General features: G+C 41.2%; 2 protein-coding genes across 9 annotated transcripts; both read right to left on the bottom strand.

The window, feature by feature from the left end:
* Positions 1-49: 49 nt before the first annotated feature.
* LOC143153286 (uncharacterized) lies at positions 50-2,094 on the bottom strand. The gene is made up of 5 exons (XM_076324303.1): positions 1,989-2,094; positions 1,413-1,602; positions 524-632; positions 319-441; positions 50-216 (listed from the first exon to the last, which is right to left on the bottom strand). The coding sequence occupies exons 1-5, from the start codon at positions 2,092-2,094 to the stop codon at positions 52-54; spliced, it is 693 nt and encodes a 230-aa protein (XP_076180418.1). The 3' UTR covers positions 50-51.
* Positions 2,095-14,266: 12,172 nt separating this feature from the next.
* Positions 14,267-24,018, bottom strand: LOC143153287 (uncharacterized). Of its 8 annotated transcripts, none has more exons than XM_076324304.1 (7): positions 23,520-24,018; positions 23,017-23,089; positions 22,734-22,908; positions 20,710-22,305; positions 20,510-20,635; positions 18,758-18,879; positions 14,329-14,402 (listed from the first exon to the last, which is right to left on the bottom strand). In XM_076324304.1, exons 1-4 carry the CDS (start codon positions 23,678-23,680, stop codon positions 22,226-22,228), a joined length of 489 nt encoding a protein of 162 aa, XP_076180419.1. In that variant the 5' UTR covers positions 23,681-24,018; the 3' UTR covers positions 14,329-14,402; positions 18,758-18,879; positions 20,510-20,635; positions 20,710-22,225. The 8 variants fall into 8 exon arrangements, with proteins under 8 accessions (XP_076180422.1, XP_076180419.1, XP_076180420.1 ...); XM_076324305.1 differs by lacking the exon at positions 14,329-14,402 and having other exon boundaries at positions 18,139-18,879; positions 20,710-21,506; positions 21,780-22,305; XM_076324306.1 differs by lacking the exon at positions 14,329-14,402 and having other exon boundaries at positions 18,139-18,879; positions 20,710-21,506; positions 21,809-22,305.
* Between the last annotated feature and the right edge of the window lie 458 nt (positions 24,019-24,476).

Below are 24,476 nucleotides of genomic sequence, written 5' to 3'. Positions count from 1 at the left end.
TTTCATAAACGAATTATTAAACGAAAACGCTGTACAAAACGTAAAAAAAGTCTAATCGCAAACCGCCATGCTGTATTGCGTGCAAACCGCGTTGGTCGTCAGTTCTAAAAATCTTGAATTTTCGTCGAAACCGATCCCAGTTATTAAGTTGCGCAGATTACAGTAATTCGTGCCATAATCGAATATTCTGAACCATTCGTTTGATACAGATTCGCCCTTCAACAACGAGAAGAGAATTAATTAAAAATGTTTCTATTTTTACCAGCTACGCAGATCGTGATAAAGAGAAATTAGACAACAATGATTAGATTGTCATACCGTTGCGACGCAGGTTTTGTTGACCTCTTCGAAAGCTATTTTTATCGTCTCCACAACCCTCATGTTTGACGCAAGGTGCATGGCTCTGATCACATTGCTTTCATCCGGTCTTAGTTCCTTGAGCTGTGAAGCGAACTGGAGTCTTAAATCGAAGGGTATAATAAAATTATACCATTGGATTACGAGCAAGAATGATTTATCGTACCGTATAGAGACATTTACTACCACGTAGACCGCAATTGGCGCAGGATGACCAGTCGAGTATCTGCCATCTGATCTTTTGCATAGTATCGGTACAGGGATCTCCAAATCTCCTAATACCAGATGGAAAAGAAATTTTCAAACTCTCGACGAAAAGTTTCGAAATTGCTCCGCGAAGGAAGAAATTGATCGAAAGTTACGAAACTGTTCCAGAAGACAAGAGAGTTTAACCGTTCGATGAAAGTATAGACACTGTCCCATTGACCAAGTAGAACTCGAATGTATAATTATAGTAACGTAACGACGGCGAGACGAGCTCGATGAGAAGTATTCGAATTAAACATTCGTCGGATTAAAAAGCTCCTTTTGACTTCTGTATTCGAGAAACTTTATTGTCATCGTTTGGTTACGCTGAAGTTCAAAGGGGCGCACCAAAATAACACAGTATCGGTCTCATGAACGTTCTCATGGGCTTGAAAAGTGCGGTTCGTATATTTTTCAAGCGGTGTCGTCCAGCCAAAGGAAAATATACGAACCCCGCGCTGGGCAATATTGAGTTTCTCTATGTACAAGGATTGTTTGCAGAAGCGACTAGCAAGTAGACGTTATCTTAGAACAGATTTTTCTCAGGGTTTCACAGGACCAGACAAAATAATCACTCTAACCCATTAAAGCAGCCAGAAACTTTTGTTTGTCGCAACACTGACATCGCAAAAATAGAAGGGATATTTATTGTGCCGAATAAAAGTGTAAAAAGCTTTATTGCGGAACAGAGAGGAGCGATAGGATTCGGAATAAAGATATGACGATAATCGAAGTTGAATACGGTCGTTCGGTGTTGACGTGTTACTGTAACGTAACAACAAATGTGTTTACAAGTGTTTGGACAGTACCATTTAACAACACACGAAGCGTGCAGTGGATAGGGGAACACGAAGTTGATCAGGACAACGGTGAAGAGGAACATCAACAGTCCACCGATAGAGTAGGTGATGTATCTACAGCTTGAAAATTTGTCGCAACTGCTTTCGATTACCATCGCCGCTGGATCTACCTCCTCTTCTAATCTTACTTTATTGGAATCTAGATTTTCGAACAGAAATTTTACCTTAATTGCAAAACACAGACGACTCGGTGATAAAAATGGCGGTAGGAAAGGGGATGAGGAATTTCTCTATCGGGAGCTTCGGGAATGGTCTTTCTCTATCCACTGCTTTCCATTCTATCGTTCGATAATGTTAAAATAATAACCAATAAAATAAGACCTTCTTTCTTAGGTCTGCATAGCAAACACAGAGAAAAATAGTTCCCCTAGCATCGAGCGAAATAAGAAAATAGGAGAAAATTCCTCATCCCTGTTGCAGATGTTCCAATTAGAGTAATCGTTCGTTTAGTAACGAAATCGAGGTTCCGATACGTTAAATACAGAGTTGAGCGATCGAATTGATGAAATTGGAACGAAAAGGAACCGTTTTGCCGTTTCGGGGTGGCATCCTCTTGCGATTTCGGGTGCCTCGAGCTATCGACTTCAGCGTAAGAGGGCGGAGGACGCCTCGACATTGACCTAAGCTCCATGTGCTCTCTGTAGGGCGAGGTTTCGACCTTTTTAGCGTTTCCCTTTGAACCGGGCATCACAAATCGATCATTCTTCGCACGAAAAAAGAAATTGTCCGACGTTCCCTGAAATTTGCCAGAGAAACGAGGATACGCGACTGTCGTTTCTTAAATCGATAGCTCTGTTATTTATTTTTTTACACTCTCCGCGAATAACGTCAAATCGTCCCATGGACTGGCAATGGTACTCGTAGAATTAGGTTTGGCGTTTTTTATTTTACGATTAAAATATTTTAAACGTCTCCTCTTCTATTTCTCGTACGATGAATACGAAGGAACGATAAAAGAGTTTTAACGTTGTTCGTAGATTTTGAGATTTTAAACATTCTTGAAAACCGTACGATATTCAGCTATCAACGAAGGAGTATTTTTTGTTAAATTACGTATTCCGTACAACGAACATCGATTCTCTAGACGTCTTCGAGGGACGTCGACTTCCCACGAGTGTAGATTGAATCATTTTTTCTGAGCCGTTTTTTACAGTGTACGCTGACGCGTACGCGGTGTCCCTAATGAATACTATCTACGAAGACGCGACCCATAAATGTACTCGTCCCCTGACTACTTCCTTTTCTTCTTCTTGACTCGATTTCGTTCCTCGTGTTCAGACAACCTTGTCACAGATTTATCGACTGTCTGACCGTTCTCTTGCTTTCTTCGTTTCTACTTAATTTCGATGCTTCGAAGTAATCTTCGATCGCAACGATCAATTTTCAAAATCCGATATTTTCCGTTAGTCCCAAAAACTAAATTTAAAAACGATACATTGCACTCGCGTTATCTTTCTATCATTACTATTATTATTATTATTCTTAGTCTTAATTTATTAACGGTTTAATTCACCTTTGTATACAATTAATATAACAATGTATACAACAGGTACATTCGTGAGAGTAAAAACACGACTACTTTTTATCAATTTTTTCCTTATTCTTTCAGAATTACTTTATCGTTTTCGACTCCACTTTTATTTTTGAAAGCTCTCTGCTCTCAATATTCAAAAATTACTTATCGTTCATAGTTTCGACTTTATCTTCGAAAGATTTTAATTTTTCGATCCGAACACGTCCAAAAAAACGCTCGATTTGCTTGTAACAGAGTCTTGTTAGTTTCCACGTATCGTCGAGGGTCAGAAAGGTGTGACAGCGTCGCGACGCCGCCGACGGATCATCCGTCCAAACCGTCGTTTTTCTTTCGTTCCGTTTTCGTTGACGTTCGCGCCGGCATTGGCCGACTATTTTCGACTAATTTACTAATTCGAGCCGGAACTGCCACCGGTATCTTCTGACGACGTTCGATTCGAAGAAATACAGTTTGTACGCGTGTCAGTTAACATCAAAGACGGAGGGGACGGAACACCGTAACGACAGACACGCTTGGTTATCACTGGACAGGTTTCTTCCTCGTGTGTTGGGAACAGCTTTCGAAAAAACCATAGAAATCTCTGAAACGGATACTTTATCTCGAAGGGTTCGAGCGATGAAATTATATACTCGTCCAATTAAAAGTAAGGAAACTGTTGGTAAAGTAACTTGGAGCAAATTGTACTTGGAAATTTGCTATTGTATTTCATTTCCAGAAGTCTCGATGTTCGAACAAAATTTTAGTCATCGATTCCTTCGAGTTCTCGGTAACCTAAAGTTGACCATTAAAATTCTATCGACCGAAGAGCAAACGAGGAAACGAAGCGACAATGGCGTACTTCGGTGTCTTCGAAGAAACGAAAGAAAAATTTGAAGATTCGAGCCCTTTAGTGGACGAATCTTGTCCCTGTGGTTCGTTTCGAGCTTTTCCATGAAGAATAATTCGCTCTTACGATCCCGAGGAGCGAAACGACAGATTTAAAGCGATCTTTAACGAGCCGTGGTTTGAATTATGGACGATTGTTCGAGGGCGAGGCGAGCAGAAGAAAAGATAGCGACTTCTGCGAATGTGGGTCAGTGGAGAGGAATGAATGCATACAGTGTTTTCCTGTTTATCGATACGGACTTCCACCAGCGCCATCTTAGCGTGGGTGTGTTGCAAATTGAACGTCCTTGATAAGTGCGATTTAGCAAAAAGTCGTTAACAAGGTTCTTTCTTCTATTTCTTTTTTTCTAATGTGCCATGTTCGAAACTATCGAACGTATTTCTTCCGCTTGAATCGACTGTAGAATAAAGTTGTTGGATATATATATGTATATATTTAGAGAAATTTGAAGAGAATTTGTTCGAACTTCTGTTCGTTCGGTGCTAGAGGTCAGAGGCCTTTGTTAGAAAAATCGTTTGAACTTGGTCGACCCGCCCACCAAACAGGAAATTAGGTGCCGACAGGCGGTTCGAATTATCAATTTCTTGGGAGACCCTGTAAGAACTTCTCACTCCTGTCTTCCTCTTCGCGGCCAATGCGCGATTTCATTTTATCCGGTGACTTCAAAGAAGAAACGCGACAAGAATGCGTTTTTCGAATCCATTGCACGGACACCACCGGGAAGAACGATATGAAAAATTAGCTCCTCGAGTCGGAAACTTGACATTTCTTGCGCGATATTTTCTTTCTCTTTGAAATTTTACGTTCGTTGCCTCATTGTACAATTTGGACGAAATAATTCTCAGAAACGATTGTTTTCCTTCTGTCAAAAATTCGGCTATTGATTTTGCTCGTAGGAGGCGTTCAAAATAGTTCATAAAATCTGTTATGGACTACTTACTACTTTATGTTTTCTTCGTTTCTTCTTGAAAAGTTTGCCTCTCGTTAATATATTCCCAATTAAGAATCGTCGTCCAGCTATTTTATTGCTTTCGGCTCTTCTCTCTTCGCGTCTCGCTTGTGTTCTAGCTCTCAGCCAGCATTTATTTCTTTTTATGCAAGATTCTCTGTGTGAGAGAAGAGAAGCCGACGACGTGTCCCTCGACAGCTGCCGCAACGTAAGATCCGGTTCACACGGCTCTCCCCTTTTTCGCCTCTTTTTAGTAGACTTTTGTAAAAGCTTTCCGAAAACCATCTATAGACAATAATTTCGTTTCTGTTACTCTTTCATCGTTTATCTTTTCATTTTTACGAATCGAAGAAAAGTAACCACTTAGATCGCGTACGTAAAAGAATGGTCTTTCGTCCTGGGTTCGATGGAGAACTTATTAATAAAATTTATCGCATTATCTATCGAATAGTTACATTACCTCGTTCCAATTTACAATTTCTCGATGCACAATATTGATCATAATTATTCTTCAATTTTAGACACTTTTCTATTTTTTCTTCGCACCATAGCATTGACAATTGACCGTTCTACCTTAATAAATTGTGTTTCAAAGAAAAAAGTGTTATTTAGGGACGTTTAAGGGGGATCGATTGAAACAATTCTCTACGCGCAATTTTATCAATTTGGTGCCAGTTGAATAACAATTCGAAACATCGTAAAATATCTGTCCGAATACATTTGTCCAACACTGTATTTTCACAAAGAAAACAAACCTCTGTGTTGTACATAGATAGTAATTATAATACCGAGGTAAAGTTTCGAGTGGTTCGTACCGTATTATGTAAACATCCCATCGTTAGAGTGAAAAGTTAATATTGTTTTCGTTATAGATATCGAATTTCTCGATTCGTCTCGAGTTTTTCGGGTTCCGAGTGCTCGCGGTGGTTTAAAAGTTATCCACGGCCTTTCTCGAGGATCTCTTCGCACTCGTTTCTTCCCGAGAACCACGACGAGGAAACAGCTGTTCAACGAAAGTAACGCCCGCTTCGACGGGACGATAATGTAATGGGCCCGTTTCACTATTAAAACCAAAGTCCCGATTTTGTCACCTCTCCGAACTCCTTGACACTCGCAACAGCCAACATCTGCGGAACGAAAGGATTTAGAACCCAATATCGACGCACCAAACATCTCGAAAGTCTCTTACTTTGATCGTAACGCGATTATACGAGAAACTTCAAAGTCTCTTTCTTCGCTCGTACAATTCTACAAGAGTTTCTAGAATTTCTTCCTAAGAATACTGTCGCCATTTTGTAATCTACTAATAGAGTGGACGCATTACGTTCAAAAAGTTCAGAGTTCGAATCTCGAATAAAATCGTGGTCCATATAAGAGATGACAAAAATAACTATATATATATATATATAATAAGACCGCCATTTCATTGTCGAAGAGAGGAAACTGACTGGGGATAATAATCGCCTTCCGTTCCCCGTAAATCTTTCCTTATGAACGATGCGATAGGGTTCCCGTACGAAAATAGAGTTTTTTCCTGGCCGTCGTAAAATATTTATATGCGCAAATAGTCGAGCAGAGTCGAAAATAGGAATCGTCCGCGACTCGAAAAGAAGAAGACATCGATAAGACACCGAGCAGTATTTTCTTCTTCTTTTTCCACCCGGAAATATCCCTTTGATCGGGCTACGAAATTCTTTCGGCAAGGGAAAACCGTCAAATCGAATCAAAGAAGAAACAACTTGTACGAGGTTGGCTTTGATCTTATCGAAATTTTCACTCGAAACCTGATCAAAATTCAATTGGTCCAATTATGCTTCGAACGGAAGACTATAATCGAGCCTGAAGTTACATCGAAATGTCGTCACGTTAAAACGATCGCAAAGACATTGAATTGAATCGTTCAAATGTTACTTTCCTCGCGTTCAAGGTACGAAATAAACTTTTCTGTAGTTACTTGTCTCGTTCGAGATATGAAATCGATTTTTCTTACTCTACTTGCTCCGATAAAGAAAAATATATCGTATACGTTCCATTGATAATTATAGGTGTAATGTATTTTGATTTTTGTTCCGAGAAATTTCACCGAGCTGATAGAGAAAGCGAGTTCTGCTTGAAAGTATAATTAAATTTAATATACACGGTAAGTTTCGCTTCGAAAACGAAGAAAATTGGAGCAAAGTCATCAAGATATAGAATCACGGGGACTCGAATAAAAGTGAGAAGTAGTCCTACACGCCGAGTTAAAGTCCAATGGTAATAATTCTTTTTAATGCCAGAGAATGAATCACCGAACGGTAAAAATACCCAAAACTTGTCAAATTACATTGCTCATTCAGCGTGCACAGGGTACACAAAATAAACGTCGCCGCGAATTAAGAACTGCTATAAGCATTCAGAGCTCTATAATAGCGATTTACGTGCTGCTTCTCCAGTCGCTTCATTTTTCAAGCGATACATCCTGATACAGTGTTTCTCAAATTAATCCTCGCGGCACCAACGGTTTCGAAGTTCACGGGGAATACCGGACGCTTGGGTCCAAACAGACCCGTGACTCGACCTTCGTAAATATTTCCAAGGAAGATTCTATTATTTTATCGTACTTTATTCGAATACCAAGAGCAGCTGCACCAACGATACATCGAACGATGCAAAAGTCTCTCTGGGTTCAAAATGACCCACGCGTGGTACGACGAAGGTTAAAACGGAACTCTGGCAAACTTTATCTACCGTATTAATTTTTCAGCTTATTTCACTTTCCTCGGTCCAACTGTCGTTTAATAATTACGAAGAGAAACGTTTATTTCCTTCTCCAATTCCAATCGATTCCTAACCCCTAAGGGCATTTCTTTTTCTCCTTTCGTAGCGGTTAGAATAGTTTCTAATCCAATGGTAGCGCTCAAAATTTGTCTAGCCCGTGTCGTGAAAATTTGAAAAATCGTCCGCGTCTTTTTCGATCGTTGCGAAACTCGACGTAGGCACTGGATACAATAAAGAAGAAACTTTTCTTTGGTATCACGACGGAGAAAAAATCGTGAAACTTGAGAGACACTGAGGCCTCGAGGCGCACCTCGCGTCGTCAATGTTCCGAGGTTCCTGGAAGGGATCGCGCAATTTATTCCCCCGGAGCGAGAGTATCGCGGCCGCTAATTACCCGGGACGAAGATTTATGGAATTTTTCGGGAGGACCATCGTGACGGCCGGCGTCGGGGTGAAATAATTAAAATAGATCGGAACGTGGAAACAGTAAATTCTAAGCGGCTCCGGCAACCCTCTTCACCCTCCCGCCCAACACACCCCTCGCCCCTGGTACGTTTCGTACGCCCCCCCGATGTGGAATTTACTTTACGATACCGCGAAACCGTGGCCACAATACCAGCCGCCAAGGAAAACTCGTTCGTTTTCGTTTCGAGCAAAAAGACACGCGGCCAAGAGCGTCGAATTATTCCGGTGAAGCGTATAGTGCCGTGTAAACACATTTTCGAGGCGATTGGGCCAGGGCACTGAGCCCGATCCAACGTTTATTTCGGACGACGAGGGCTTTTTCGTGGGGAGATCGTCGATCTAGGAAAGGGCGATGTCGTGAAAACATTGTGAAAAAGAAGAAATCAATTCGAGAGTTACTCCAAGTGTAGTAGTTCGCGTGGGTGCGATAGGGTGCACGATTGTTTTCTTCGTGGGAGGAAGATGGTTGACTCTGAGAAAAGAAGATGAAGATACTGGAAGAGGAAGAAGTAAAGTAAAGAGTGTTACTCGAACGATGCCAGTTTTTACAGCTTATTCGAAGGAAAGAGAAGCAAAGGAAATATTCGAAAAGAAGATATCGATTCGAGAGTTACTCGAAGAACGACGGTTCGCGCGGGAATACCGAAGCGATTGATTTTTTCGAATGATTTATTTACACGAGAATTTCGTTCGTTTCTGTTACGGCAGCGAGCGAAGTTGCGTTTAATTGGAAGCGAGGGAATTCCGGGTCACGGGTCAGAAAAAGGATAAATCGGGAAGAGTCGTGGTTCGAGAAGCTGGATAATTTACGAGGAGTGTCGCGGGGGAGTTAGACGCCCCGAAAGATTCTACGGGCCACCCTTACCGGAAGCACGCTGTGAAACCGAGGGCGTCCAAATCTTCGAAGCCCTTTTCGAAGGCGCCGCCCCTATGCGGCTGCGTGTCGTCGGTTTCATGAAAGGGACGCGGACGAACGAGCGAGACAGAAGGAAAGGGCAGCCCTCTTCCGTGGTACCCACTGTCCCTCGAAACGAAAAGGGTGGGTTATCTTCGCGATTGGAAGCCACCGGTGCGCCTCGATCTTCCATCGAGCCGATCCGGGGGGGAAATCTACTATCGGATCTTAAGGAAACCGAATTACACTTTACGTGGAACGAGAACATTTTCCTCCGATGGAACTTGTATCGTCTATTTTTGTCTTCAACGGTTCTTGGAACCTAACACATCGAATTCCAACGAATGTTGATCTTTCCTGGTAATTAATGATAGAAGTTGCGTCGTTGGAATTGGAATCTTGAGAAAACTAAACGACTCGATAGATAATAGGACCAGTATAGGGTCCTAGGAAGGAAATCTATCGGATTTTGAATTTTATGGGAGTCGAATCGATTCAAGGTTTGGCCGTTCCAAACGCGAATTACATATCCATGTTTATAACTTTGCTACGTAACGAAAACACCAACGAAGTACAATAGTTTCGATTAAGGAAAAAATAATGTACTGTCGCGGCCCAATGGGTCGGGAAAGACCCGAGGAACGTCTTAAGGTTGAACAAAGAACACTCGGAGGAGTACTGGTAAGAAAACGGTGCTCCGAGGCGTTCTCGGCTCTTCCATTCCTATCGATCGCCACCTTCTTCCGTTCCAAAGTAAACGCGACCCTAGAGGGAACCGAAAAAAAAGAGCGAAGAGGAAAAGAAAAACGCGGAAAGTAACCGGCCCTCTAAACGCAAAACTAAAAACCACGGTTCTAAATCCAATGCTATTTGTCTTCGGCTCGATAACGCCTCGGAACACCACTTTTCCCGCTCGAGGAAAAGCAAACCTCGCACATTGAAAGGATTAAGTCGAAATAGTTTCAGCTCGATCGACGGTCCCGTTGAAGATGATTTCTTAGCAGCAACACCTCGAAAATAACGCTCGGTCCACGTGTTCGGTAGGAGGAAGAGGTCGGGGGGGTGGAGGTTGGGTGGGTGCACAGGGCGAAGGCGAGCCACTTCATTAACACATACTTCATCAGCGGCCGTTAACGAATCACGCGTTCGTATATCAGCCTCCAACGACTCCCGTGTGTTTTTCCAAGCTGCTGATTTATACGTCGAAGCCCATCGCCGCCGCCATTTTCGGTGTCCAAATAAAAAGGGGTCATCGCGGTTCCTTTTTTGGGTGCCACTCCTAAAGCGAGGCAACCCTTTTCACGTGCACAGGGTGGTGCACCCCACCCTCGAGAGGCTTTCGTTTTTTTTTTTAAACAACGCTTTTACGATTTTACTCCGTTTTCGTTTTTTTCTCTTTTTTTCTTTTCCGACCCTGTGTAATGGCACTTTCGATAGATTTGTATTATCTTGATTTTCAGGGGATAACCCCCCACAAAAGAGAAGTAACGTATTCTTGCGGTATTGCATTTCACCGAATTTTTACTTCATCCATTGATCAAGTTTCTTTTACTTGGATTACTTTTAAACGAAGAAAAGAGATTAATCTATTCGTTTCGAAAGAAACAATTCAAAAGATTAAACACTTCGTTCATCGTACCAAACACCTATAGGCGTTCAACACACGTTCAGATGGACCGGACATTCTTTTTCAATTTATTCTTCGGATAATTTGCAGTCCGTTGTAACGATAACTTAGTTAGTAACTTAGTTACTAAAAATCTTTCTCATTTAACCTAATTCGCAATCAGCCCGATCTGGACTCTTCCCCGGTACCGTTTCTCCTCGATAAATGTTGTTCGTCGTCGAAACGTTAACGAAGAGTTCAACGAGGATCGAAGGAGGTTCGATTCAGCGATGGCTGGTCATGGGTTAGGTAGAAACGGTGAAACGAGGGGAGACACGGCCGATTATGGGAGGTTTTTGTCGCGCTGGCGCCAGCGAGTAGGCGACGTTTCTCTCCTGTTCCTCTCCTCCGGTCTCGGAACAGCTAAAATCATCCCGCGTGCCAATTTCAAAGCAGCGACTGAACCGACTTCGAGGAAAAAAAGGAAGAAAAAGAAGGGGGCCGGTCGTCTCTCGTTACACATCCGTGCCACGGTGCATTTATCGTGGCTGCGGTACGAGCGGCAGTCCCGCGGTGCAAACGCGACACTCCCGGTTTAGAATACGGGATATCGAAGCGGAATTTGGAAAAGGAGGAAAGCACGGATGTCTTAGGTAACTGGTGGTGTCCCATCCTTCGAACGAACCACCGTTTCGCGTTCGAAGAAGAAAACGTATTCGAAGAAAGGGGATAGAAACGCGCCGGCGAAGGTCAAGCATGCGTGGCGAGAAGAAGAAACGTAAAGCGGAGAGCGAACAAGGACCGAAGAAAAGGACGAAACTTGGATACATCGTTTCCCACTCTTCTTGCATTCCTTCACGCTGCACCGTTTGAACAAGAATAATTGTCGGAGATTCGAGAAACGAACAAACAGAGGAAACAAGAATCTATACGAATATAGGTATCTTCTCGTTCTTCGCGACGCTAGATACGTCTTATTTTATTAGAACTCGAAGAATCGTCGAAGTTCGCGAAGAGAGGAAGTGAATATACGTATCTGCTTTTGCTTTTCTTTAAATAATTGTACGTGGCTCGAGAAACGAAGAGACAGAGAAAATAAAAATGTACGCTTTTTTTTATTCTTCACTTCCTACTTCCGCTCTACGTTGTCCGAAGTAAAAAATCGTCGAGGTTCAAGAAGAGAAAAAATGAAAATACATACGCTCTTTTCACTCCTGTACTTCTTTATACAGCAGTGTCTCGAGAAGAATAATTGCCAAGATTCTTCAACAAGCGAAGAAACCGCATAAATCAAAATAGTGAATGTCCTTCTTACTTCTTCTCGTACTCCCTCGCACTAGACAGTTGGAAGGTGAATAATCGTCGATGTTCAACAACGAAAGAAATAAAAACACGCACGCCCCTGTTCGCGGTCTTCCTCGTACCCCTTCGCCTAATCACCAAAATTTTTCACCGGACAAAGAACAGACACGTTCGAAACACGCGCGATATTTCACTCCAGAGTTTCCAGACCGGAAAATCAATCAATCCTACGGAAGCTTTGGATAAATCCCGTCTTGGACAAGTTGTGCGTTCACATAATAGATTCCGTCGAATTTTAATGGTCCTAAGTGTGGAACCAAGGGGGAGACGACATCAGACAGCAGCTGTTTTGACGAAACGTAGCAGCCGGTCGTGTCCACGACGCGCTGCACCGTCTCGAATGCAAGTGCAAACGTCTGTCACACCTGGCCACAAATGTTCTGCGTATATTTCAAGCTCTCGATACCGAGGAACGTTTCAATGAGTACCACCGGTCCCGGAATTTCTCTCCTGACTGATTTCGAGCGAGCTGTCTTCTACGAACAAACGTCACCGAATTGGCGAACAAGTAATACGTTGCTCGTTAAGTTCGATAAGAAACGGAGCTACCAGGTTCGTCGTTTTATTTTTATAAATACGGTACTACTGTTCGATAAACACGCGTGAAGTTTCGCGTAGATCCGTCGACTCGTTCGTATATTTACAGTTGTTCAAAGTTCGAGTGTTATAGTATTTGTTTGCAATGGAGAAAACGACAACGAGTTATAGAACATTGAAGAATAATGTTTACTTTCGGAAGAGAATTGATCTTCGGGTGAATGCGTCCATTTAAAATGGGTGGAGCTCACCTGTCGCTTACCTGTTCCAGATCGTCCAATGGGAGCTCAGAAACACCTGTAAAGCTCGTTCTTCCTGGACACTCGACGATTGGCCAAGGTGTACGAAGCAAAATGGCGCAGACGTCGATAAAACAATTTTATCGTTTCGTCTCGCTGAAAATGAAATTGAATAGAAAAAACTCTTGAATCTTAATTCAAGATCCTCGTTTAACGATACTGCCAAACTATCGACTACGAATTAATAAAAAATCTTTCGTTTTCCACTCGAAAGTTTCCCAATTCCATATTTTTTGTACATTATTCTTCGAACTCTCGTGGTTGAACATTTTTTGTAAATAATTCCTACGTAGCTAATAATTTTTCGAGATTTTGTCTATATCAGCAGAAGACTGGTGAAAGAACGAAACAAAATCTGTAAGAATGATCGATAACAACTCTCAGTCGCGACATTTTTTAGAAATAAATTTTCAGAGGAAAAAAATTCTAGTGAAACCCTCTTTGCAATTGAATCTCTGTATAAGCAATTGCTCTAATTTTTAAAAATTGTTTCCGTTACAAGTAAAAATGGAGTCGCATCTAGGAAACATAACCTATAAGAGGGATCGATTGCTCTTTCTCGCGCTGTTCTTCGTAGATGAATTATTACCTAGCGAAAGTTCCGATCGGTCTTGGAAGCGGCTTTCAATGTGACCAATTCATTATTTTTTCCAAGGAGGTTTTTACAAATTGCGTTTGTTGGTAGCGTGTAGGAGGGCCGCTGAAACAGCAACGATGAATCTCTCATCAAGGGGACTCCCGCGGGCTTTCGTATCCGCGGGGTTCCACGGTGAAGAAAAAATAAGAAAGGGCACGCTTCCTTCGACTCGGGAAGTGTCGCGTGTCCCGATGTTTCTCTTGTTCCAAGAAACGGGATCGTTTAGATTCGAAGGAGGCGACCTCCGACCTCGACCCGGGACTCCAAGACCTCCGAACGACTACGCGGCACCCACCCGACAAAAATCCCCCTAGTAATTACCGGACTTCGTTTCCAAGATTGTTCATTAGTTTCGTTTTACTCTGCGTTCTTTTTTCTTTGTCGCTCTTCGGCTTGTTTCTTCCTCCTGGTGTACCAGGTTGTTCAAAAACTTTTGTCGAGCGACTAAACTTATTTTACCGATGTGACTTAGTCCATTCCTTCGGCATTAAATTGTCTATTACCGTAAACTTTATTTCTTTAATGTTCAATATTACACACGTATACCTATATTGCTCCGTTTCTTAGATACTGAGCAATCCTCGTTACTTCGTACTCCGTTTCTTCAATGCTCTTCAATGTTCTTCTTACTCGTACTCGTTCTCTAAAATTCTCGAAGAACAATGTCGTATCGTTTCTTCACTGCATTCGAATTCCATTTCTTTTCTCTTTCGCGACTCGAAACGGAGCATTGATTTTGATTTACGTTCTAGGAGTCCCTGGTTTCCTAATTACTTAAACACATCCCAGGAAGGTCCTCGATGTCCCAGGGGTCCTCGAAAGCAGCGTCCAGCTTCCTTCGAGGGACAATGAAAATGAAAAGAAACGCCCGTGGATGTGTATACACGTGTACGTGTGCGTATTTCCTTTCTTTGAACTTTCCAGGTTCTTCTAAATCGCGCAACGATTCTCCACGGTCTCGAAATCTTCCCTCTCCTCTCTCCCCGTAAAGCCATAAACTTGTTTCTCGTTTCTGAAACGAAAAGACGAGCACCTTAACAGCAGATCTATAACAACGCAAGGAGAAACAATGATGATGGACCGATTAAAACGAAAATTGTACTCCCGATCGTGTGCGAATCTCGAAATAAATCGAACATCTGGAAAACGTTTGCTTCTCGTTAGGTTTACGACACGTTTCAAGAACGGAGAAATTTCCACGAACAATTTCCACGAATAATTTCCACGGTTATCGCGAAAGAATCATTTTCTCGTCGAAGCTCGAGAATAGAAAGAACGAAAATATATAAATACGTGTTCCTTTCACTTTTCCTTGCGATAAAACGATTGTCGAGGTTCAAGAAGCGAAGAGATAAGAGAATAAATCAAAATATGTGTGCTTCTCTCGTTTACGCGATAAATTTTCGCGATTTCCATTAAGAAGCTTTCGACCTTAGAAAGATTGAAAGATCGGAAAATTTGTTTGCGTCTTTGCGAAGAATCGAACAATTTATCCACGTTCCACAGCGGAAAGGGAGCAGTCGTAGCGTACAGGAGCGGAAAAAACGACAATGGATCTTCGGGGATCGAAACGAAAAACGAAAGAAACGGAGGACCCCCACTGAGGAATCCAAGAGGACCCTCGAGGCCACTACTACCCATGAGGCCCTTTTTTTCCACTCGTCGGCCTTAACGTCGGGGTCCACGATGCTCACGGGCCATCCCCGTGGGTCTAATACCCCCTCGAAGACGTTGATTCGAGAAATTCAATCCAGACTCTATAGTAGTTACCCTGACGTTCTTGTACGATTCGATCTCCTTGACAATTGGAGCACAGATATGCGAATATGCGAAAGAAAGTAACGCTATCGAAGAGAAAAATAAATAATATCGTTGAAAGGATAAATACATTTTCATGACAATGACATTTGCCTTTTGTAAGACATTTCACAAAAGAAAAAAGTTACAGTAACTTACATTATTTATCTAATGTAACCGACACAAAGTCAAAGAATCTTTAAATGTTTAAACAGACTGTCAATTCTCTTCATTTCTATTTGCACAAGTAAGGTGAAATACTGTAAATATCGGAAGAGTGATTGCTCTATTATTCAAACACGTTATATGTACGTCTCTCTATTACTTCGGACAGGGGAGGCCCTACTGTATCATCTTTGGGTCCTGATTAGGTCTACATCCACTACTGAATAGAATAGTGCGATTTGTATTTAGCAATATATTCAAATTTTACAACTGAACAAACACAATTCCGCTCACACGCTTAATTAAGTATGCATGGATGCTTGCACTGCTACTATGTATTCAAGTGTAAATTGTGTATTAAAAATCAGTTCTTTCAGGCGATCAGCATTGTAAGTGAACATAAATTGAGGACTCATTGTCCGTCGCAATTGGGTTTATTTAAAAAATTTCATAATTAGACACTTTGGTCAAGTCTTTGGGGATTTTGCTCCATGGTGCACAAATTGGGCACACTGTGTCTTCTTATCGCTAACCGTACAAATATCAGGGCCACAAGGAAGGATTGCGAGAGCAGAAAGACGAAGGTTAAGACCGACCACCGCGGCAACCTGATGGCGAACACGTGTGTTTGAAGTAGGCATTTCTGAAATGCTCCAAGAATCTGCACATGCAGGCCTACCTACCTAGCTGCACCGACACTAATCGATCCTGCGATCCCTTTCACAGTGTCCCAACTTGCAAGGACAATATCGCGGTCGAAGATTTAAAACATGTCCCCCACTCTTTAAGATCCAGAATCTGAGGATGGGGAAAATTGTTGTCTAGATAAAATTTTAAATAACAAATAAAGTACGAACAACATTTTATCTATTAACATTTTATATAAAATATGAATAAAATTGCAATTAAAATATAGAAACGAATCAATGCATCGCAATAAATAAATAAATTGGAACACGTTGATTTAACTTTGCATCTTTTACTCGAATAAAATTTTGCCCGTCTCTATTCAGCTTTCGCTAGTTTCTTTTACTTCCGGACTTCTTGTGACACGGTTCCCCCAGGAGGACTCATATTTCTCTATTTCGGAGGACTGGGAATGGGTTCCAAAACGAAGAACGAAAGCAAAGCTACAGTTTTTCGGAAAATTTGACCTCCGTTTACGAATGTACATTGCTACTCAAAAGCTTTAGTACAGTGTAGACGTATATCTCGAGCTCCACATGTCCCAAAGTGACAGAAAAGGTCATTACTTCGTTTAAGATATATATTTCAACTCTCACCAAGTTTTTACTCGAACGAAATTATTTTCAAAAATTGTTCAGATACACCAAATGATTTCCCGAAATTAAATAATTTATCAACACCGTTGATTAAAATTTATATTACCCAACAATTGAATTACAGAAACATTAATGACAAATTTGTTGCTTTGGAAAGCAGCAAGCATATAAAAAGTAATTATTTTTACAATGGTATTTTTTTAAACTTTATCGATCGATACTTGTAACTTTGTACCAGTTATTTTTCCAAATTCGTGTCTTTTATTTGTGCATTTAAGTTTTCATATCGTAAAATGTTAGGTTCGAGGTTCCTCGAAGTTTGTTCACGCCTCAAAGCTTTCCGATCCGTCATTGAGGGACGGGACAGGGATCGGAAATTTGTGGCTTTTTGAGATGTTTGGCGGTTCGTGTATATTTTGTCAGTTGTGTATATATTACCTTCTTCGTAAATGGCTGCAAGAGATTCGCAAATCACAGGGCACACGCTGAAAACTCGCTGCTGACATCGCGACAGGCTCTACTAATCCGCCTATTAGGTTCACTGACTCGAATTTATCGCAGCCACGATCCAACTGACACGAGTATCAAACGACCGTTTTCTTCAATTTGTCCAACAACTCACGTCCATTTTCGAATCACGAAAACTCTGTCATCGACCGGGTAATTTTTAACTACTTTAATTATTTTTTCAATTACCTCTAGGAAATTATCTTTCTTTGTTCTGGCTAATTGATAAATTTTTCAAACGAAAGGAACGTCGAAAAAATATCGGAACACTCGTTTATCTCGATAATTGTTTAACGGAATAAACGTTGAGAACAAATCGTCATTTTGCATACTGTAAATAAAATCAAAGAATCGATTGGAATCGTATCAGTACATCGTAGATAGGTGCATTACCCTGAGAAAACATTTTCTAAGCTTCTAAATGGTATCGATCCTCTGAAACTACACTCTAATCGCATAAGTACCTGCCTTAAAGTACCTTCCCTCGAGCGAGATCGCAACGAAAATCTAAATTAAATATTTGCAAAGAGACTCAAGTGAACCAGTTTAACAAGCTTATCGTTGGTCTCGGATTAAACGCCGAAGAAGCAACTGGGACGTATTTCCAGGTGAATTTCAGTGTTTACCTTGAAGAGAACACAGAGAACAAGAGAATATAGTATATACGAAGAAAGAAGCAACGTTAGTAATTATTGTATTGTACATTTGTAGGTAAAAGAAACGAATTGTCTAATTTTATCTTGCGGCATAGTATGCTTCTGTACTCTAAAATAGAAATAATCACAAAAGAAGAAACAGTCTTAGATACTATAACACCCCATTCTTGCTTACGAAAAAAAACTATAAGATTATACATTGAAATGCAGGACTTTTTAATCAGAGAAGAAACCTTTTAATGTAAAATAAACAATAGAATTTTTTCTTGCATTTTTTTCAAAGCACATAGTTATACGACTTTGAATTGAACTCCCTGTATATTCTAATACTGAACTAACTTTGAACTTTTTTCCTTGTCGATCAAACGTTTATTTTCTAACCATTTCTTCCCAATTATGGACTCCGAAAGACGAACTTTACAACACGTTGATAAATTAAAAGGAGAAAATCTTATCATTGTTTCTCGAACTCGAAGATAAACCGCAAAGGTGACTCGTTTTTAAATTCGACACCCTGTGTGCCTCCCTTAACGACAAATGAAACAATCTATCGAAAACAACGTAAAACAACGCTCTTTAAAATACACCATTCAACATCTTTGATGTTCACAGTGATCCTCATCGATATCGACCGTTGAAATCGCAAAATCTTTCGTAAAAATAATTTCAGTCGATGGCGGAAAACGCTGCGGTCGACCGTGGGGGACCAATGGGAGCGTAGAAATGTTTAATAACCCTTTGGCCCCGGCATCTGGACGAGCAGAGAGAATTAGCGAGTTCGGGTTTCAATGTTCGACGACCGGCCAATGTCGCGCGACGAAGGGCGCGCTTTTTCATAATGGATAAAATCCAACGGAGACATGTGTTCGCCAGACGATGTCTCCTCAAGGTGCATGGGAATGAATTACGTTTCATTAGGTCCGTCTTACAAGGGTGTAAAGAATCTTCAACGACGTTACACAATTTCGTTCAACCGGTCGCGTTTCTTCGTCTCCTCGCCAGGGACATCGACTTTTTATCGGCCTGTAGTCTGTTCGTTACCAGGTCATCCCACGGACGATGCAAATTTTCGATCGAGTGTCTGAAACACGACGTAGTTTACAATTAAAAAAAATTAGTAATCATTTTTCCTGTTGTAAAGACCTGTTGTACTCGATGATCCACTATTGAAACGTAAATACGAGTTTCTAATAGGTTTCGTCGTTCGATAAAACTTATCGAACAATCTAGTATAATTGATTAAAAAATTGCACGACTTTTGACTCTAAAAAAATGAATTTCGATGGCCGTTCAACGATCGGGAGAACTCTTTGGAATGGCTCCAACAAGTAGCCATCTTCGAAAACGAATGTCGGACGAATCGTTCTTTGCATTTAGCCGAAAAGTATTGAACTTGCTCGCGTTGTACTCGCACAGTGCACGGGGATTACGTAACGCGTGAAACGTGTTATTAAACGTCCGAGCCAGCAGACAGCGATCCTTCAGCGACAATAAACAAAACGGGCGACGACGGAAGTGCAGAAACGCGGCGTCGCCGGCTGTTTGTTTGATTTTCGAGTCGACTTTCTTTCTGGCGGCGTCCACGACGTCGACGACGCGTGCACCGTGTATACATCGGTTCCAGAACGCGGTTTGTCGAACCGTGAGAGAGGACCACCCTGGTTGTACGCCATATACACATAACTTTGCACTAACCGACACCAGATCCGGGCAGAATTTCCTCTATCGGGTAATCTCGTAAGTAATCCGAGTTTTCTGACCGAGTGAAAAGAAACGAAACGATCTTTTTCTTTGAACTTTGTTTGCAAGTGTACCTTTTCAATTTAACCTTTGTTTTTACGAGTATATTTCTTTCTTTTCGAATAAGGTGAAACGAGACAATTTTTAACTCTTTGGAAATATAACTCTCTTCTCAAATGCATAAAAATGAAACCACTTTTTTATTCGGCCTTTCTACGCTTTTCCTTTGATTATTTTTTAGTATCTTTATGGTCTCTCAATTGCAAGTATATATCTTTGTACAGGCGATTCGAGTGGAAAATAAAAATCGATAACAAAATTACCAAAGACCTGCAAAACCCTTATTACCTAGAAATTCCATACACGAACAATAAATAATAATCTGGTTTCTCCACGCGACTTGTGGACCACGTTAAATTCTAATTTAGTAAAACTGTACAAACCTTCTACAAATCTAACAATAGACGAGCAGCTTTTCTCTTACAGAGGGTAAAATTTACGCAGCACTTTACTTCAAAGCCAGCTAAATATGGAATAAAAGTGCAGAGAATATTCCAATAATTATTATCCACTGTTTGGTGAAATCGAGAATAAAAAGAACCATAACTGAACGAGAAAAGAATCAAGGAGAACGAGTCCTGAAGAAATGAATAAATTAATCGAATAAATTCTAACTCAGTATATTGTACCCTGTATAACGTATCCATAAAACGTTCCTACACTTTCGTCTATTATACAAACGAATAAACATTGCAACACAAACGGTGGACTACTATCGTTCGATAAATTCGATTGAGTCGTGACCCCTCCTAATCGTGTCGGATATAAATAAAACTGTGTATTCAAAAATAAAAGTTCTTGTACAAGAAAATATCGTTCCACATTTTCCACTTATTTGTTCACCTCCTGTTAGCTCGTACCACCAGTTCGGTAACACCCTGTATAATCACCGTACAAAATCACCGACTTACTATCCTTCCCCGTTGATTCGCCAGGAGGCAATTGACGGTCGAGGGTGGAGCACCGTTGTCCTTTCAAAGGACCCCCTGTGTACTCGAGCAAGTACGCCACCAGCAAGACGACAATGAAGATGATCCCTGTCACAGGAGGTGGCCATTAATAGGCTAATCGCAATAGACTGCGAAAAGTAGGTATAGCGCGAAATGCTCACGAGTCGGTGCGACCAGCAGAGATGGAGCGGGGACTTACGACCACTAATTTGGAAATACCCAGAGCAATCTAATTTTGTGGAAACCTGTATCTCGAGTGCACTTTACAATTTATTCCACCGGTGCCTTCGCAGTGTACGGAAACACTGAACCCTTAAAAATTTGACACTTGCGGTGGGCTTGTGCGTGTTTTGTCCGTGTAACGGTGATCGTAGCGGTAATTACAATTCATATTTGTTGCTCTTTATAACAGGTGCGTTATAATTGATTTCTCATCTGTTCGATTGTTGCAGATTTGTCCAGCTATCGTTTGGCTCGATTGGTCGATTCGCGAATATATAAATAACCGAGAAATCAATATTTCAACGAATACGATAAAATTCGTGCAGCGCGATGTTAACGGATCGAGTTTTATCTATTCGTATCGATTCCATCGGTACAAGTTCTTCCTTCTGTAGTCAGGTAGATTTCATCCTGTTCGACCTACGTCTCGAATCGAAATCTGATTTTCGAACCAGCAAACGGTCAATGTTCTTCGAATGTGCTGGAACGTGCTAGAAATAATAGGTCTGCTGGTGCTTTTACCGCAATACGATGGGGAAATACGTCGCCCGTATGCTCGCCACTTTTGGATTACCGGGCTAATAAAGTCCCATAATCCAGCCTCGAAGTCCAGGCCCGAAATTAACCGTGGGGGTTGCGCAGGTAACTGAATCATCCTCGATGGTTTTCCCCAACAATTTTCAGCGTCGCGCACACCTTGTGTCGATCGTCGTCCCTAAACTCTCAAATCCGGGACCTGTGAAAAACGGTCGATTAATCTACTTCGAGCGTAAGGTTGACAGTGTAGGAATAACTTTTCGTTTCGATGGCAACCTAATCTTTCGTGTATTTAACCCCGTTGAGTACCAAATTTTGCTCCCTTAAATTCGCCTTTACTCTTTCTACGTTGCACGGAAAGAATGATCGATCAGTGATTGAAATAATTAAATATTGGATTCTCTAAATCGATTATACCTTGTGAGAGAAATGGTTCGATAACTTTCAACTCACAATTGCTACGAAAACTTACGTAACTGGTATTTCCAAAAGAAATCATACCAGTTTGGTAAAACTGAATCTGACTCGAGTTTCTCCGAGAGATTCAGCCAATCGCGTAAATGGTTCGTTTCTGAAGCATTTCCTCGGTTTCTCTTCGAAACGTTGGTGCAATTACTCGAGAGAGGAACACGCGAGGGACACCAGATAAGCAACGTGACTGGAATCTCATTAAAGGTACACCTAAGGGCAGCACCGTGTGATCACCACGTGCTCGCCAAATTTTCTTCGAATTTATAGGACCTGGCCAGAGTGCTGACATGTGTTCGCCAGGAACGCCGAGAGGTCACCGGTGTTGGTTCGCTGGGTGCAAACAGGTAGCACGTGCTTCACGGCGCTGCAATCACCGTTCGGCTGGTGGCCAACACGCTGTCCCGCTCGCTTCGTGCCGGCAGCTGCCATAAAACTGAAGCACGTACCTCAATGGATCCGAATAGTGGAGGAGTGTTGAATGAAATTGACGTTACACGGCACACGATCGTCAGGAAGGATGATAAGAACTGTAACATACGGAGGAGGATGCGGATAGATTCTTTCACTATGTAGATTACTTAAGTTAGGTTACACAATGTAGAAATCTTACGGAATTGGCAGAATGTACAAATGTTACGGAATTGGCAGAATGTACAAATGTTACGGAATTGGCAGAATGTACAAATGTTACGGAATTGGCAGAATGTAGAAATCCAATGGAACTCACAGAATGTAGAATGTAACGAAATTGGCAGAATGCAAAAGTATAATGAAATTGGAAGTATGTAGTTTGAAGTCGATATGAGAATATAGTGAAGGAACGTTAGAAAAAATACGAAGAAACCTAACTAAGAGATCATTAATTCATATCGCGATCTCACACCTAGAATTTACATAGAACATAGAACTAAAATTAACGTAATATTAAAATATAGATAAATTGTAATTAACTTACAGCTTTGGATTATTTCAGAAATTGTAACTTGGTAAACGGTTGGACGACTACCGACCCTCGAGATCTCGGAAAAAGGTATGTTGCAGTTTGGAAATTGCTGTTGTTTCAGAGTGCTGCCTGTTTGGCAAACTTTGAGAAAGCTTTCGCCGCGAGGTACGTGGTTTGCGCGTAAACTCTGATCGCCAAAGTCAGTCGGTAATTCGGATTAACAGACCGGAAAAATATTTGCGTTGAAAACAATAGGCAGATTAGCAACTACCGGTTTCTTGGCGATCGTGCATACCGTTAAAATCTCTCCACGTGGTGCATACACCAACCAAAGCTCTTCGCTCGACAATCCTCCTCCTCTCTCCACACTTTACAAAAGAAGATACAGAAAATCGATAAATTAATTACAGGACGTTGAAAACAATCGATGTAACATTATCAATCGGACGTATTTCTCTCGTTTTTAACAAAGAAGAATTTCTATTAATTTATTTTCCAAAAAAAGCCCTGGACGTACCTAACAATTAATTTATGTCGAAATGATACAACCCTTGCATCGAAAGAAAAAAAAATAAAACGATTCCAACGCAACAGAATTTTTTAACGATACAACACTTTTCAATTGTCACATCGAATTTATCGATTTAAGTTGTTTTATATTTACTCGATGAAAACTACATTTCTCTTCCGGCGATCGTAAATGTTTACGCGATTATCGAGCAAATATTTATCACGGAGTAACAAAGTGATCGAAAATTTAAAAAAGTGAGTTTGAAAAGGAAGTTTCGGTCATCGCACCTCTTTCTTCGTAACTTTGTAACAATTAACTCCATTCTTTGCAGTGGTCGATGACGATGGTCCATAGCGAGTATACAATAAGAAGGTAGAACGGGAGGAGTAGCGAGGATACTCTCGTCAGAGTTTCGAGGGTCAGTATTGTGAGAGGCACTTGTCGCCATTCAAGAATCATAAAGACCATTCGACTTTCGGTCTCGTGCCACCCGTAGAACTCAAACGCTGCTTTCTTCCCTTTCAAGAGGACTATTTACTTTCTTCCTTCTGATGTAAATTCTGATATAAATCTCGGCCTCTTTGGACTCCTGTAAACGTCTTCGGTTCGAAGAATGCGTCGAAACATCGTGACAAGAATAAGGTGTCTTTAATCATCGATCTCGGATCAACGACGACCCCGTTTGCGTACAGTGTTCCAGAGGAAATGGAAATAAAAAATATGAAATAAAATTTTTCAACCCCCTCAAGAACTAACCGTAATGTTTCATCTACTCTAGAATTTTATTTTCTAACGCGTACCGTGTATTTGTACGTATTATAATGTATGTTTACAATAAAGTTTAAAACTTGATTAAAAGAATAGAAGCATCGTCATTTGAAGCCATTGCGATTCAAGATGGCGGCGAACAGAACTTAAAAAGCTGCGAAAAAATCGCATAAAATCGAATCAGGGTTGTTCGAAGATCAACCGTAGATTGAATTCGCACCCAAATGTAACAAAGTGTGCTCTTCATTGAATTTGTGAATTGTTTTTGCGTATCCGGTGCTTTGCGACAGTTGCGCAACGTTAACGTACGATAAATCGCGACGTCTCTGATCCGGTAAGCACCGAGGGTGAGTCGGATACGTCGTTAAATCTCGCGAACGGTGATTAAATACGTCAGGTAGTGATTTTCCCGCGCAAAACAACGACCATGGACAGGAGGAAAAAGAGGATCCGCGAATCGGGGCGCCTTCATCGGT

This window comes from Ptiloglossa arizonensis, chromosome 12 (genome assembly GCF_051014685.1).
Source record: "Ptiloglossa arizonensis isolate GNS036 chromosome 12, iyPtiAriz1_principal, whole genome shotgun sequence".
In the NCBI taxonomy this organism is placed as follows: Eukaryota; Metazoa; Arthropoda; class Insecta; order Hymenoptera; family Colletidae; genus Ptiloglossa; species Ptiloglossa arizonensis.
The sequence above is the reverse complement of the archived record's forward strand: the minus strand, read 5'-3'. Positions and strand labels throughout refer to the sequence as shown.

What these genes read in the sequence shown, in the direction of transcription:
- LOC143153286 (XM_076324303.1), bottom strand. Translation starts at nt 2,094, where the DNA reads ATGGAGCTTAGGTCAATGTCGAGGCGTCCTCCGCCCTCTTACGCTGAA. An exon ending in GCTTCGTGTGTTGTTAAATG is followed by an intron (nt 633 to 1,412) that starts GTACTGTCCAAA and finishes ATCTGGTATTAG; the next exon opens with GAGATTTGGAGATCCCTGTA. An exon ending in ACAAAACCTGCGTCGCAACG is followed by an intron (nt 217 to 318) that starts GTATGACAATCT and finishes TCGTTGTTGAAG; the next exon opens with GGCGAATCTGTATCAAACGA.
- LOC143153287 (XM_076324307.1), bottom strand. Translation starts at nt 23,680, where the DNA reads ATGGCGACAAGTGCCTCTCACAATACTGACCCTCGAAACTCTGACGAG. An exon ending in ACAAAGTTACGAAGAAAGAG is followed by an intron (nt 23,090 to 23,519) that starts GTGCGATGACCG and finishes TCTTTTGTAAAG; the next exon opens with TGTGGAGAGAGGAGGAGGAT. An exon ending in TTCTGAAATAATCCAAAGCT is followed by an intron (nt 22,306 to 22,733) that starts GTAAGTTAATTA and finishes CGTATGTTACAG; the next exon opens with TTCTTATCATCCTTCCTGAC.